The 14,569-nt window shown below is 39.5% G+C and overlaps 1 protein-coding gene across 3 annotated transcripts in view; it reads left to right on the forward strand.

Annotated features, from left to right (window-relative positions):
- The first annotated feature begins 1,605 nt into the window (after positions 1–1,605).
- LOC311056551 (histone acetyltransferase KAT5) overlaps positions 1,606–14,569 on the forward strand; it is a 43,202-nt gene continuing 30,238 nt past the window's right edge. For 2 of the 3 annotated variants that reach the window (XM_084073257.1, XM_084073258.1), the window contains exons 1-5: positions 1,606–1,646; positions 1,780–1,846; positions 6,235–6,303; positions 8,232–8,368; positions 13,233–13,301. In XM_084073257.1, the coding sequence (XP_083929383.1) occupies positions 1,617–1,646; positions 1,780–1,846; positions 6,235–6,303; positions 8,232–8,368; positions 13,233–13,301 (372 nt within the window). In that variant the 5' untranslated portion in view covers positions 1,606–1,616. The remainder of the gene's footprint in view (positions 1,647–1,779; positions 1,847–6,234; positions 6,304–8,231; positions 8,369–13,232; positions 13,302–14,569) is intronic. The other variant, XM_084073259.1, reaches the window with a different exon arrangement.

Here is a 14,569-nt window from a genome sequence, read left to right on the forward strand (position 1 = left end):
TGTAGATCTGCTATTTGCGGCGCGCGACATCGTCATACAGAATATCATGTTGTCATGGTGACTGCCTGCGTCATGTTACACATAGTAAACAAACATGTGAGCACTTCCGTTTTCTCTATAAAGTAAAACTGCATTTTGTGTCATGCTTAACGTTGAAAACCACGTGAACGCTTCCGTTCTTGCTTAAAAATAAAACCGGACTTGGCCACGTACAAGGACTACACTTAAAAACTACATGTTCCAGACACCATGGGACGCTAGAAGGACTACATTTTAAGGACTACATTTCCCTTACACCGTGGGACGCTAGAAGAACTACATTCTAAGGACTACATTTCCCTTACAGCATGGGACGCTAGAAGAACTACATTCTAAGGACTACATCTCCCTTACACCATGGGACGCTAGAAGAACTACATTCTAAGGACTACATTTCCCTTACACTATGGGACGCTAGAAGAACTACATTCTAAGGACTACATTTCCCATACACCATGGGAGGCTAAAATAACTACATTCTAAGGACTACATTTCCCTTACACCATGGGACGCTAGAAGAACTACATTCTAAGGACAACATTTCCCATACACCATGGGACGCTAGAAGAACTACATTCTAAGGACTACATTTCCCTTACAGCATGGGACGCTAGAAGAACTACAATATAAGGACTACATTTCCCTTACACCATTGGGACGCTAGAAGAACTACATTCTAAGGACTACATTTCCCTTACACCATGGGACGCTAGAAGAACTACATTCTAAGGACTACATTTCCCTTACACCATGGGTCAAAGCTTCACATCGTACGCCACAAGAGCACTTCCGTTTTTTCGTCAAAGTAAAAGCACACATGTGTCAAGTCTCGCATCAAACGCAACTCAAACGATTCCGCTCTTTTTTCAAAATAAGAGTTTTAATGTTTACTTTATGCTCTGTTTTACGACGGTGTCGCCAAAAATAACAGATCTACAAGCTCACAACGCGTCTCGTTGTGAGCTTGTAGATTTTAACATCTTATATAGTATAAAGTAGCGCCATATTGCGTCATCTCGTTGTTATTTATGAACTGAGTGAAACGTGGATTTATTGACGAGTTCTACTTGTAGTGATTCATTTTGTCCACATGAGGGCGACAAAGACAGTTGGACGTGGAGGTTTAGTGCGTTTGTAACCCCGCGCTATTTTCAAATAGCCTAGGTATAAAATAGGGCTAAAGTGGTTAATGTTTGTTTTATAATATCATAATTTATATCTGAAAAGTAACTAGAACTAAAGTTTTCAAATAATAGTAGTGGAGTAAAAGTAAGAGATGCAGTGGAGTACAAGTAAAAGTACAAGTAAAAGTAGAAGTAAAAGTATTGGAAATGTTGTTATTTATGAACTGAGTGAAAAGTGGATTTATTGACGAGTTCCACTTGTATTGATTCATTTTGTCCACACGAGGGCGACAAAGACCGTTGGACGTGGAGGTTTGTGCGTTTGTACTTGTTCTTCTTCTACTACATATTGGGATCATCAGCCCCCCCCCCCCCCCCCCCCCATGACCCCTCCCTCCTCCTGCTTCTTCTTCTTCTACAGCAGTAATTAAGAGGCAGAGAGAGAGCAGGAGGATGAAAATGGCGGACAGCAGCGTCACACTGGTGTGTTGTTCTGTTCTTTAATAACACCGTTACAACTACACACTGTAACACACACACATCATGTTACACACATGTTACACACATGTTAAACACATGTAACATGTTTAATAAGGTGTTTAATAACATGTTTCAGGTGGAGGTGGTGGAGGGATGCCGTCTGCCCGTCCTGAGGAAGAACCAGGAGAACGAGGACGAGTGGCGTGAGTTAATGCACTGTTTATGCTAGGCTAGGCTAGGCTAGCAAAAAGTAAAAGCAAAAAGCAAAAAAAAAATGCTAGGCTACGATATGCTAGGCTAGGCTAGGCTAACGTGAGTTGTGTTTGTGTGAGTGAGTGTTGACGCTAGGCTAGGCTAACGTGTTTGTGTTTATGCTAGGCTAGGCTAACGTGCTAACGCTATCTTTGTTGTTGTTGTTGTTATTAAACGTCACGGAGGTTCTGAAGGCTGTTTGATGGTTCAGAACCTTTATGATGTATTAATAACAACACAGAGACCTTTATGATGTATTAATAACAACACAGAGACCTTTATGATGTATTAATAACAACATAGAGATCTTTATGATGTATTAATAACAACACAGAGACCTTTATGATGTATTAATAACAACACAGAGACCTTTATGATGTATTAATAACAACATAGAGACCTTTATGATGTATTAATAACAACACAGAGACCTTTATGATGTATTAATAACAACATAGAGACCTTTATGATGTATTAATAACAACATAGAGACCTTTATGATGTATTAATAACAACATAGAGACCTTTATGATGTATTAATAACAACACAGAGACCTTTATGATGTATTAATAACAATATAGAGACCTTTATGATGTATTTAACAACATAGAGACCTTTATGATGTATTAATAACAATATAGAGACCTTTATGATGTATTTAACAACATAAAGACCTTTATGATGTATTAATAACAACATAGAGACCTTTATGATGTATTAATAACAACACAGAGACCTTTATGATGTATTTAACAACATAGAGACCTTTATGATGTATTAATAACAACACAGAGACCTTTATGATGTATTAATAACAACACAGAGACCTTTATGATGTATTAATAACAACACAGAGGTTTATAAGGCAGTAATTATTGTATTGTTAATGTGTTTGAGTGTTTATTAGGTTTTAATAATAATGTAAATGACAGCTGGTGTTGTTAGCATTAGCGGTGGTTTGTTGTTTTTATTATGGTTGTGAACTGAGTTGAGTTATAATGGCATAATAATAATAATAATAATAATAATAATAATAATAATAATAATAATAATAATATTATGGTTGTGAAGGAGTTATAATGTCATAATAATAATGTTTTTATTATTATTATTATTATTATTATTATTATTATTATTATTATTATGGTTGTGAACACATCATAATGACATAGTAATAATAATAATGTTATTATTATTATTATTATTATTATGGTTGTGAACACATAGTAATGTGATGGTTAACACACAGCTGTGTGTGTTTAAATGATTGTTGTCAGTGTGTTTATTTACAAACCACAATGAGTTGTTGTTTACACCATGATTGATAGATTGATAGATTGAATAGTTTATTAACAGTAAAGTTCAGTTCAATACAAGCTCTGATAAGAGGGTTTATAACTCTGATAAGAGGGTTTATAACTCTGATAAGAGGGTTTATAACTCACTAAAGCCCAAGGCTCGTTTCCATTGTGGTCCTTTGTAAATGCACGACCCTTTAATGTCCAGGTTAATTGATTGATTGAATATTTAATGAATAGTTTGTAATCTGTACAGAGGTACGCTTTACAATGATAGTTCAATCTAAAGGATAAAACAAAAAGCCACAGGGTCTTGTTTCCATTGTGGGTCCTCTGTATTCAATTCATTAACCCATTAAGACCTGGAACGCATCTTTGTCACTTTAGATCGCTTTGGCTATTCAAAAATATTTTTGAAAAATCTTGAACATTCTTTTTTGTTTTTTTTCAAAAAACTGTTAGGATTTAGAAAAGATTTTTAAGAATGGCCTCAGGTCTTAACTCATTCAGTACCACTGGATGTCTAAGACGTTTTTTTTTTTTGAAAAAAATGTTCAGAACCCAAGATATGATGATTTGAAGATTTGCTGCTCCATTCACTCTTTGTTTAACTTCTTACTGAAAAAGGCTGCATCTCGGCTCCTAAGCACTTTTTTTTGCAATGAATTTTGGCTGTGGCACTCAGAGCCAAAATTCCATTAATAAGCTGGGCACTGAATGAGTTAATGGGTTAAGAAAGGACCCTCAGTTTGAAATACATGAATCCCCTGTTTGATAAGATCTGGGATCTCATTGTTGTATTTATTTACACATGTTTGCCTCACAGCGCGAGGCGTTGTGAGCTTGTAGATCTGCTATTTTTGGCTAAAGTTCTCCTCAGAAAAGGGATGCTAGGGTTCAAGTGGTTAAATGTAAAAAAAAAGAAAAGAAATCATATCACACAAAGATTTGGCGGACCTCCTGTAGTAACTCTGAGGACCCCCTAGGGGTCCCGGACCCCCTGTTGAAGACCCCTGGTCTATGTACTGTTGGTATCAACATCAAAATAGTGGTTCTTGTATGCACAGTGAAGTAATACATTAGCTGGGGACCCCCTGGCATCCCCTCTAGGACCCCTTAAGTGTCCTTTTGGTTACATTGGTACAATCTGTGTATGAGCCACACTAAGCGACATGAAACCCGTTCAGCCTGGTGTCCCTGTTTGAGGCATCATGACGTTATTGGTGAAAAACCATCCCCCAAAAAATGGCAGAAACAGCTGATCTACAAGCTCACAAGGTATAGTCTTTGTGACGTGTTGTGAGATTCTTTATTTCTGCTACATACAACAAAGTATAATGGGCCTTCAGTGCTTTAGAGGCATTCAATTCAATTCAATTTTATTAAAGTGTCAAATCACAACAAGTTGTCTCAAGACACTTTACATGTAGAGCAGAGACCCGACATCCCATCCTGAACAAGCAATTTAGCGACAGTGGCAACGAAAAACTCCCTCTTAACTGGAAGAAACGTCAGGCAGACCCTAGGCTCTAGGGTGGGGGCCTTCTGCCTCGACCGTGTCGGGGGGAAAGAAGAGAGAGAGAGAGAGAGAGAGAGAGAGGGAGAGACAGAAAGAGATACAGTGCAAGTAGTAACAATAACAATAGTAGCAAATATAATAGTGTAAGATAGTATATGATAATATAATATAGTACAGCAATAATGTGTATGCAGTATATAATGGTATAATATAAGAATGTTAAGATAATATACAGTATATATAGTATAGTGGTATAGTGTAATGTAGTAGAAATCCACGGTCGTGCTCCATGGAGAGGCCCGGTCCGCAGTCACAGTCTTGAGCCGCAGCTGGGGGTCCGTAGTGACAGTCCATGGACCTGCGACGTGGGAAATAAAAGGAGCGGGTCCCCGGGTGTAGAATTAGTGGCAGGCCTTACTAGAGCGTGAATCCGTACAGGGTTAATTACGATTGTACCAATGGGACACAAACCCACACAACCAAAGGGAGAACGAGAAGAGAGAGGACGAGAGGAGAAGGGGGGGGGGGGGGTGGGCAGGGGAGGGGAGAGAGGATAACTATAGGGTGACTGAGTCTATACACTTCGGCTATAGGCTTTATCATAGAGAAAGGTTTTTAGTCTAGTCTTAAATATACAGGGTGTGTCTGCTTTACGGACTGAGACTGGGAGAAGGTAAGGATAATTCCTTTTAACAGGTCGTTCATGAAAGTCCTTGCGGTCTTGTTTCCAATGAGAACCTGTGAGCAATTAGGGGTTAAGAGTCTTGCTCAGGGACAAATTTCATTTCATCGACACATATGTTGTGATGGCCTGGAATCGAACCTGGGGCAACCAGGGCCTCTGGTTCCCTAGGCGGGCTCACTAACCACTCAGCTATGGCCGCCCCAAGGTTCCACAGCTGAGGTGCCTGAAACTTAAATGCTCTGCCTCCTGTTCTAACTTTTTTGGGGTTTCCTGGAGCCGTAAGCATTTTTTCATACTGTGGACGCAGTGGTGTTCTGGTTGGTTTATAGGGCTCGATGAGTTCTTTGAGATATACTGGTGCCTGTCCATTGAGAGCCTTGTATGTGAGGAGGAGAACTTTAAACTCTATTCTGTATTTAACCGGGAGCCAGTGCAAAGAGGCCAATGAAGGAGTGATATGATCTCTTCTTCTGGTTCCTGTCAGTATGCGCGCATTGAGCTCTAGTCTTTAATACAAATTGGCTTTAGTTTGTTATAGATATGCATTATAGATTTTAGTATTACTATTATTCTATTTGTTCTGATATAAGATCCTAGATCAAAACAAATGGAATAATAGTAATACAGCTGTATAACTTTACCTTACATATGGTTGGTCTACTAATATCTATATATTTATCTTACATACGTTTGTTACTAATATCTATATTTTAATATAACGTATGGTTGGTCTACTAATAGCTATATATTTATCTTACATGTAGTTGTTACTAGTATCTATATTTTAATGTGTTGTAACAGCGGTGCTGATTTCAGTTTGTGTTTTGTTGTTTTAGCGTTGGCTGAGATTCTAAGTGTGAAGGACATCCCAGGGAGGAAGGTCTACTATGTCCACTATATCGACTGTAAGTATCATTTATTACTATGTCCACTATATCGACTGTAAGTATCATTTATTACTATGTCCACTATATTGACTGTAAGTATCATTGTCTCCGCCAGGCCGAAGGCATGGCGAGAGAGTATGTTTTACCCTCCGTCCGTGTGTGTGTCCGTGTGTCCGTCCGTCCGTCCGTCCGTCCTGTCCGTGTGTTACCACCAAATCTCTGGCACCGTTGGCCCGGTCGCTGCAAAACTGTGCACACACACTCCCTGGATGCCAATTCAGAACCTCTGCCTCAAATTTTTCACATGGGCCTGTTATAGCGCCACCAGGAGGCCGATTTGTGCAAACCCATTTTTTCACATTACTCCTACAGATTTTATCCAAACGTCATGCAAATCGGTACACAGTATCTCTATAGTCATGTGATCAACCCTCATCTGTCCAATTTCCCATATTCCATCCTCATTGGTTAAGGTTGCCATCCAAAGTTTGCAGGATTGGTCCGTTTTGAACAAACTGCCTCAAACCATGAACACAGCTTGCGATTTCCGTGAAATTTCACACGCACATTCCCACTAGGCCGAGGAAAAAATGCCACCCTTTTCACATTGGCCTGTTATAGCGCCACCAGCAGGTCTAATTTAGCAAAACACATTTTAGGAACAAAATGCCTCAAATCATGAATGCAGTGTGCGATTGCTGTGAAAGACCTAAGAATAAATGGCACCATTTTCACATTGGCCTATTATAGCGCCACCAGGAGGCCAGAATAACGTACCTGACCTGGCGGAGACCTGTGCTCCGAGGAGCACTTTTTCTAGTTTATTACTATGTCCACTATATGGACTGTAAGTATCATTGTCGAGGCATGGCGAGAGAGTATGTTTTACCCTCCGTCCGTCCGTCCGTGTGTGTGTCCGTCCTGTCTGTGTGTTACCAGCTAATCTCCGGCACCGTTGGCCCGTTCGCTCCGAAACTGTGCACACACACTCCCTGGATGCCAATTCAGAACCTCTGCCCCAATGTTTTCACATGGGCCTGTTATAGCCACCAGGAGGCCGATTTGTGCATTTTTACATTACTCCTACAGATTTTATCCAAACGTCATGCAAATCGGTACACAGTATCTCTATAGAGGATATGCGTGTGACATCATCATCAAACCCGGAAGTTATGCAGGAATGCCTACTGAGTGTCAAAAAAATACTTTCTGGCCTTGACAGCCCATGCATCCAAACAGAAAAGTCATATCTGATTGCATTAACAACATTAAACATGTTAAACTCTTTTTGCATGTTGCTTTGCCACTCGATTTGCCACTCGATGTGCCATTCACTTTAAGCATGCGCATATCCTCTATAGTCATGTGATCAACACGGATCTGTCCGATTTCCCATATTCCATCCTCATTATCTATGGTTGGCTTCCAAAGTTTGCAGGATTGGTCCGTTTTGAACAAAAAGCCTCAAACTATGAACGCAGCTTGCGATTTCCGTGAAATTTCACAAACACATTCCCACTAGGCCGAGGAAGAAATGCCACCCTTTTCACATTGGCCTGTTATAGCGCCACCAGCAGGTCTAATTTAGCAAAACACATTTTTGGAACAAAATGCCTCAAATCATGAATGCAGTGTCTGATTGCCGTGACAGACCTAAGAATAAATGGCACCCTTTTCACATTGGCCTGTTATAGCGCCACCAGGAGGCCACAATAACCTACCTGACCTGGCGGAGACCTGTGCTCCGAGGAGCACTTTTTCTAGTTTATTACTACTAGATTACACTATATCGACTAAGTATCATTTATTAACGTTAAAGATGTAATCTAAGTAATCTATGTAATCTATGTGACCAGTCAACAAGATGTAATCTAAGTAATCTATGTAATCTATGTTACCAGTCAACAAGATGTAATCTAAGTAATCTATGTAATCTATGTGACCAGTCAACAAGCGTCTGGATGAGTGGGTCACCCCGGACCGGCTGGACACCAAGAAGCTCCAGTTCCCTAAGAAGGAGGCCAAGACGCCCACCAAGAACGGCCTGTCTGAGTCCAGGCCCAGTTCACCTGAGAGAGAAGTGGTGAGAACATGATCTATAACTGTCTGATTATTAGTCACCTTTACAATGAGGTGTGTGTGTGTGTGTGTGTGTGTGTGTGTGTGTGTGTGTGTGTGTGTGAGTGTGAGTGTGTGTGTGTGTGTGGCACCTGAACATGGGTTCTGACACGTTGACATCTGTGTGTTTGGTACCGTTGTGTAAATCTCTGGAAGAAAACCTATGGTTCCTCAGTGAAGCGAGGAGGAGGTTTGTAAATGGTACCACAGGGCTGACACCAAATAATGCTGTTACTCTGCGTAACGGAACAGCAGCTTCACTTGTCCTGTTGCATTTCATGGGTCTTATCCTGAAGGGACACACGTGGCATCTTTCCATGAGGTCAGTGTCACTGCTTGGGGGATTTTGGCAATTTATTGGGGGCGCTACCCACACGTTTAGCTGTGTTGCTCATTCCACGAATCCCCGATCCTTACAAGCTGTACCTCATTGTAAAGGTGACCAATCAACGATAAAAATTATTAAAAAAAACACAATCCCAAATGGTATTATTAACTCATTGAGAGCCATTAACGTGTTTCACGTGTTTTTATCGCTATGGCGCTGGGTGCCATTAACGTGTTTGATGTGTTTTTGAAAAAATAGTAAAAAAAAAAAAAACAAACATGTTCAGAACCCAAGATATCATCATCTGAAGAATTGCAGCTCCATCCACTCCTTGTTTAACTTAGAACTGAAAAAGGCTGTATCTCGCTTCCTAAGCACTTTTTGTTTTCTGTGAAAAAAACTCTGGCACTTTTCAGAATCAATTCTGAAATAATTCTGGCAATCCTGGCACTCAATGAGTTAAAGGGGAGAAATTATCGACTGAAGTTACATTTCCAAACTTTTTGTGGGCAGTTTATACGCTAGGGTTGATATTATAAGAATAGAGATGCTAGGGTTGATAATATAAGCATAGAGATGCTAGGGTTGATAATATAAGCATAGAGATGCTAGGGTTGATAATATAAGAATAGAGATGCTAGGGTTGATATTATAAGAATAGAGATGCTAGGGTTGATATTATAAGAATAGAGATGCTAGGGTTGATAATATAAGAATAGAGATGCTAGGGTTGATAATATAAGCATAGAGATGCTAGGGTTGATAATATAAGAATAGAGATGCTAGGGTTGATATTATAAGAATAGAGATGCTAGGGTTGATAATATAAGCATAGAGATGCTAGGGTTGATAATATAAGAATAGAGATGCTAGGGTTGATATTATAAGAATAGAGATGCTAGGGTTGATGATATAAGAATAGAGATGCTAGGGTTGATAATATAAGAATAGAGATGCTAGGGTTGATAATATAAGCATAGAGATGCTAGGGTTGATAATATAAGAATAGAGATGCTAGGGTTGATAATATAAGAATAGCGATGCTAGGGTTGATATTATAAGAATAGAGATGCTAGGGTTGATGAAATAAGAATAGAGATGCTAGGGTTGATATTATAAGAATAGAGATGCTAGGGTTGATATTATAAGAATAGAGATGCTAGGGTTGATAATATAAGAATAGAGATGCTAGGGTTGATAATATAAGAATAGAGATGCTAGGGTTGATAATATAAGAATAGAGATGCTAGGGTTGATAATATAAGAATAGAGATGCTAGGGTTGATAATATAAGCATAGAGATGCTAGGGTTGATAATATAAGAATAGAGATGCTAGGGTTGATAATATAAGAATAGAGATGCTAGGGTTGATATTATAAGAATAGAGATGCTAGGGTTGATAATATAAGAATAGAGATGCTAGGGTTGATGAAATAAGAATAGAGATGCTAGGGTTGATAATATAAGAATAGAGATGCTAGGGTTGATATTATAAGAATAGAGATGCTAGGGTTGATAATATAAGAATAGAGATGCTAGGGTTGATAATATAAGAATAGAGATGCTAGGGTTGATAATATAAGAATAGAGATGCTAGGGTTGATAATATAAGAATAGAGATGCTAGGGTTGATAATATAAGCATAGAGATGCTAGGGTTGATAATATAAGAATAGAGATGCTAGGGTTGATAATATAAGAATAGAGATGCTAGGGTTGATATTATAAGAATAGAGATGCTAGGGTTGATAATATAAGAATAGAGATGCTAGGGTTGATAATATAAGAATAGAGATGCCAGGGTTGATAATATAAGAATAGAGATGCTAGGGTTGATAATATAAGCATAGAGATGCTAGGGTTGATAATATAAGAATAGAGATGCTAGGGTTGATAATATAAGAATAGAGATGCTAGGGTTGATAATATAAGCATAGAGATGCTAGGGTTGATAATATAAGAATAGAGATGCTAGGGTTGATAATATAAGAATAGAGATGCTAGGGTTGATAATATAAGAATAGAGATGCTAGGGTTGATAATATAAGCATAGAGATGCTAGGGTTGATAATATAAGAATAGAGATGCTAGGGTTGATAATATAAGAATAGAGATGCTAGGGTTGATAATATAAGCATAGAGATGCTAGGGTTGATAATATAAGAATAGAGATGCTAGGGTTGATAATATAAGCATAGAGATGCTAGGGTTGATAATATAAGAATAGAGATGCTAGGGTTGATAATATAAGAATAGAGATGCTAGGGTTGATAATATAAGAACAGAAGAACGGCCCAGTTCTCCAGAGAAAGAGAAGTGGGTCGTTCCTCCTCTTTTACAAAATTAAATGTCCAACAATTTGAAAAAAGTTTGTTGTTTTTTTCACCAACAAATAAAAGCAGTATAATTCATCATAGTATACTGACTGTAGCTGCAGCTACAAACAACCCTTATTTCTGTAATTATTTCGTTTTTTACCAATATTTATTTGTGGTCAACGAGCGGTCCGGAGGTTGTGTTCTGACAACTTCCGGCCCGTGGCCTTATATGGTGTGTGTACATGTTTGTGTACGTTTATGAGAGCTCTATCAGCTCAGACTGAGTGTGTGTGACACTCCCGTTAGAGCAGACATACGTTTGTAAGCGGCGTGGCGCTGACCGTAGTTTGTTAGCGAGTTGTTTCTGGTTCCTGGAAGCATTCGTTCTCTTCACTGTTCAATATGCAGCCAGTGAGTTTTGACCAGTGTTGATTTTGTCAGCTAATTTTGATTTAGTTTTAGTCATAGTCTTTTGAATAAAATTCCATGTAGTTTTAGTCATATTTTAGTCATCTGAAATGTTTTAGTTTTTGTCTAGTTTTAGTCCACTAAATATCATAAAATTATAGTCGACTAAATCTACAGTTGATTTAGTCGACTAAAATGTATGTTGGCGGTGCCTTGATGGCGTCATAATACCTGATTTTACACTTGGTTGCATGCTGAAAATAGCAGATCTACAAGCTCACAACGCGTCGCGCTGCGACGCGTTGTGAGCTTGTAGATCTGCTATTTTCAGAGCGCAACACCCGAGTGCAACCAAATATAAAATTACCTCCCTCACTATCATTTTTTGTCTAGTTTTTATTTGTTGACGAAATTGTCAAAATATTTAGTCTTAGTTTTAGTCATTAAAGCTTAGTTTTATTTAGTTTTTATTTAGTTTTCGTCAGTGAAAAAAGGAAGTCGACGAGAATTTTTCATCATAGTTTTAGTCGACGAAATCAACACTGGTTTTGACTTTGGTCAAGTGAGCCGCAAGTGTGCTTAATTCAAGACCAGGAACGCATCTGTGTCACTTTAGATGTCTTTGGCTATTCAAAAATAGCAGATATACAAGCTCATAGCGCGGCACAGAGTGCCGCGCAATGAGCTTGTAGATCTGCTATTTTTGATTTTTTTTTAGAAAAAAAAAAGTATAGATTTCTTTCAAAAAACTGTTAGGATTTAGAAAACATTTTTAAGAATTGCCTCAGGTCTTAATGGGTTAATGAAAGCATCAGTGTGAAGGGAGTGACAGTCAGTCTGAGCTGATAGAACTCTCTCAACATATTCACCTGTTTCCTAGGCTAGGTGTGTTTTCCACTTCCTGTCGATTTCATCGGCTATCTTTGGTCATCTGACCAGTTTCATTGGATTTCATTGGATCAAATGGACAGGAAATGGAAAACACACAGCCTAGGAAACGGCTGAATAAGGCGACGGCCAGAAGTTGTCAGAACACAACTTCTGGACTGCTTGTCAAAATAAAATAAATAAATATTGGTAAAAACAAAATAATGACAGAAGTAATGGTTGAAGCTGCAGCTACACTGACCAATACTATCAATGGAATAAAGTGTATACAATGAACAACAACAATGAACTCCAGGGGGAACAACTGTTAAGTGTCATTGACAATCTATTGGTGCGTTGTGCAGTGGCGTGCACAGACATTTTGAGGGGCAGGTGCTCAAGTAAATTATACTTTTTTTGTTTACTTAGTCTGCTCTTTTTTCCTCTACACCTATACCTCTTTGCCAAAAATAGCAGATCTACAAGCTCACAACGCCTCGCAGCGCGAGGCGTTGTGAGCTTGTAGATCTGCTATTTTTGGCTAAAGTTCTCCTCAGAAAAGGGATGCTAGGTTTCGAGTGGTTATGGTAAAAAGAAAAATCATATCACATAAATATTTGGCGGACCCCCTGTAGTAACTCTGAGGACCCCCTAGGGGTCCCGGACCCCCTGTTGAAGACCCCTGCTGTAAACTGCTAAAAAACACTTTTTTCCCCCTTTTTTTCAAAAGGGCACTTCTGGTCAAGAGGGCAAAGGGCAGGTGCTCTAGCACCACCTAGAGTCTATCTGTGCACGTCCCTGGTGTTGTGTGCTTGTAGATCTACTGGTGCGTTGTGTGCTTGTAGATCTATTTTCGGTGCATGCAACCAAGCATAAATTAAACCCACTTCTTCTTCCTTTCCTTTCAGAGGAAGAGTCTAGATCTTAACCTGCAATCGACCACGGCTCCTTCCAGAGGGAAGACCCTCCCCACGCCGGTACCTTCAGCTCACCATTCATTCATGTTGCATTTTCACAATGTCTTTATAAAGCGTGGGATAGGAGGAGGGTGACTTATAATAGATGAACTTTTATACGTTTGTATGTATTCTATGTGCAGGTAGATATGAATGTATGTACTGCATGTGGCTTGTTTCAAATCAGGCTGTACTATGAGTTGCTGGTTGGGTAAACATTACATTACAGTCATTTAGCAGACGCTTTTATCCAAAGAGACTTACAATAAGTGCATTCTACATAGGTAGGGAATGAACACTATTAATCACCAGAAGTCTGAAGTGCATTTTCTGCAAAAACAAGCAACTAAGAGTATACCTAGCGCTAAAGTTAAAATTGTAATGTATCAGCTACATATTTCCTTAAACAAGTGGTTCTCAAACCTTTTCATGTCAAGGACCCCCAAATTGACACTTATTAGCCCGCGGACCCCCATTTGAAAAGATAAGCCGCTGTGGGCGCTGGGGGCGTGTTCTCTCCTCCACGTCATCGGCGCCCATACTCTAGGTGGGGTTGGTGAAAGGGCCTACTCTGTGTGGAGTTTGCATGTTCTCCCCGTGTCTCCTAGGGTAGTTAATACCCTCACAAAAACATGTAGTAATCCTGGTCACTATACTGCCTCCCCCTGGTCAGCCGGGGCGCCTGATGGAGGAGAAGGGAACTGGTTGGAATAACGTGTTCCTTCCACGCGCTATGTCCAACCAGGGAAACTCCCCCCTGTCGGGTGATAAGAAGCGGCCTGCTTGCTCCTCATGCATTGAAGGAGGCATGAGCTTCAGCTTGGGCTCTCCCTAGGCTGGCAGAGGGTAGGTAGTGCCCAGGATTACATAGGCAATTGGCACTGGGTGAAAAAATGTGGGTTACAAAAATCGTGGGACAAAAATTATAATAAAAAAAAAAAAAAAGAAAAGATATGCCAGGGACCCCAATAAGAGAAGGTTTTTACGGCTTTCTAGCAGTGATTCTCAACCATTTTAATTTCAAGGACCCCCAGTTTGACATGCATTAGGCTACGGACCCCCATTTAATGGCATTTATATCTCTGGGACCCAAATTTATATTATAAAATCAATGTTAATTTAACTCTGAGAGTGTACAAATGGAACCAAATGGACCCTAACGGGTCCATTTGGTTCCATTTGTACACTCTCAGAGTTACAGAACCATAAGGGTCCATTTGGTTCCTGTCCATTTAGCTGGGGACCCCCTGGAACCGCCTCAAGTACCCCTGGGGGTCCCCGTACCCCAC

Source organism: Gymnoscopelus microlampas (genome assembly GCF_963454915.1).
Source record: "Gymnoscopelus microlampas genome assembly, chromosome: 12".
In the NCBI taxonomy this organism is placed as follows: Eukaryota; Metazoa; Chordata; class Actinopteri; order Myctophiformes; family Myctophidae; genus Gymnoscopelus; species Gymnoscopelus microlampas.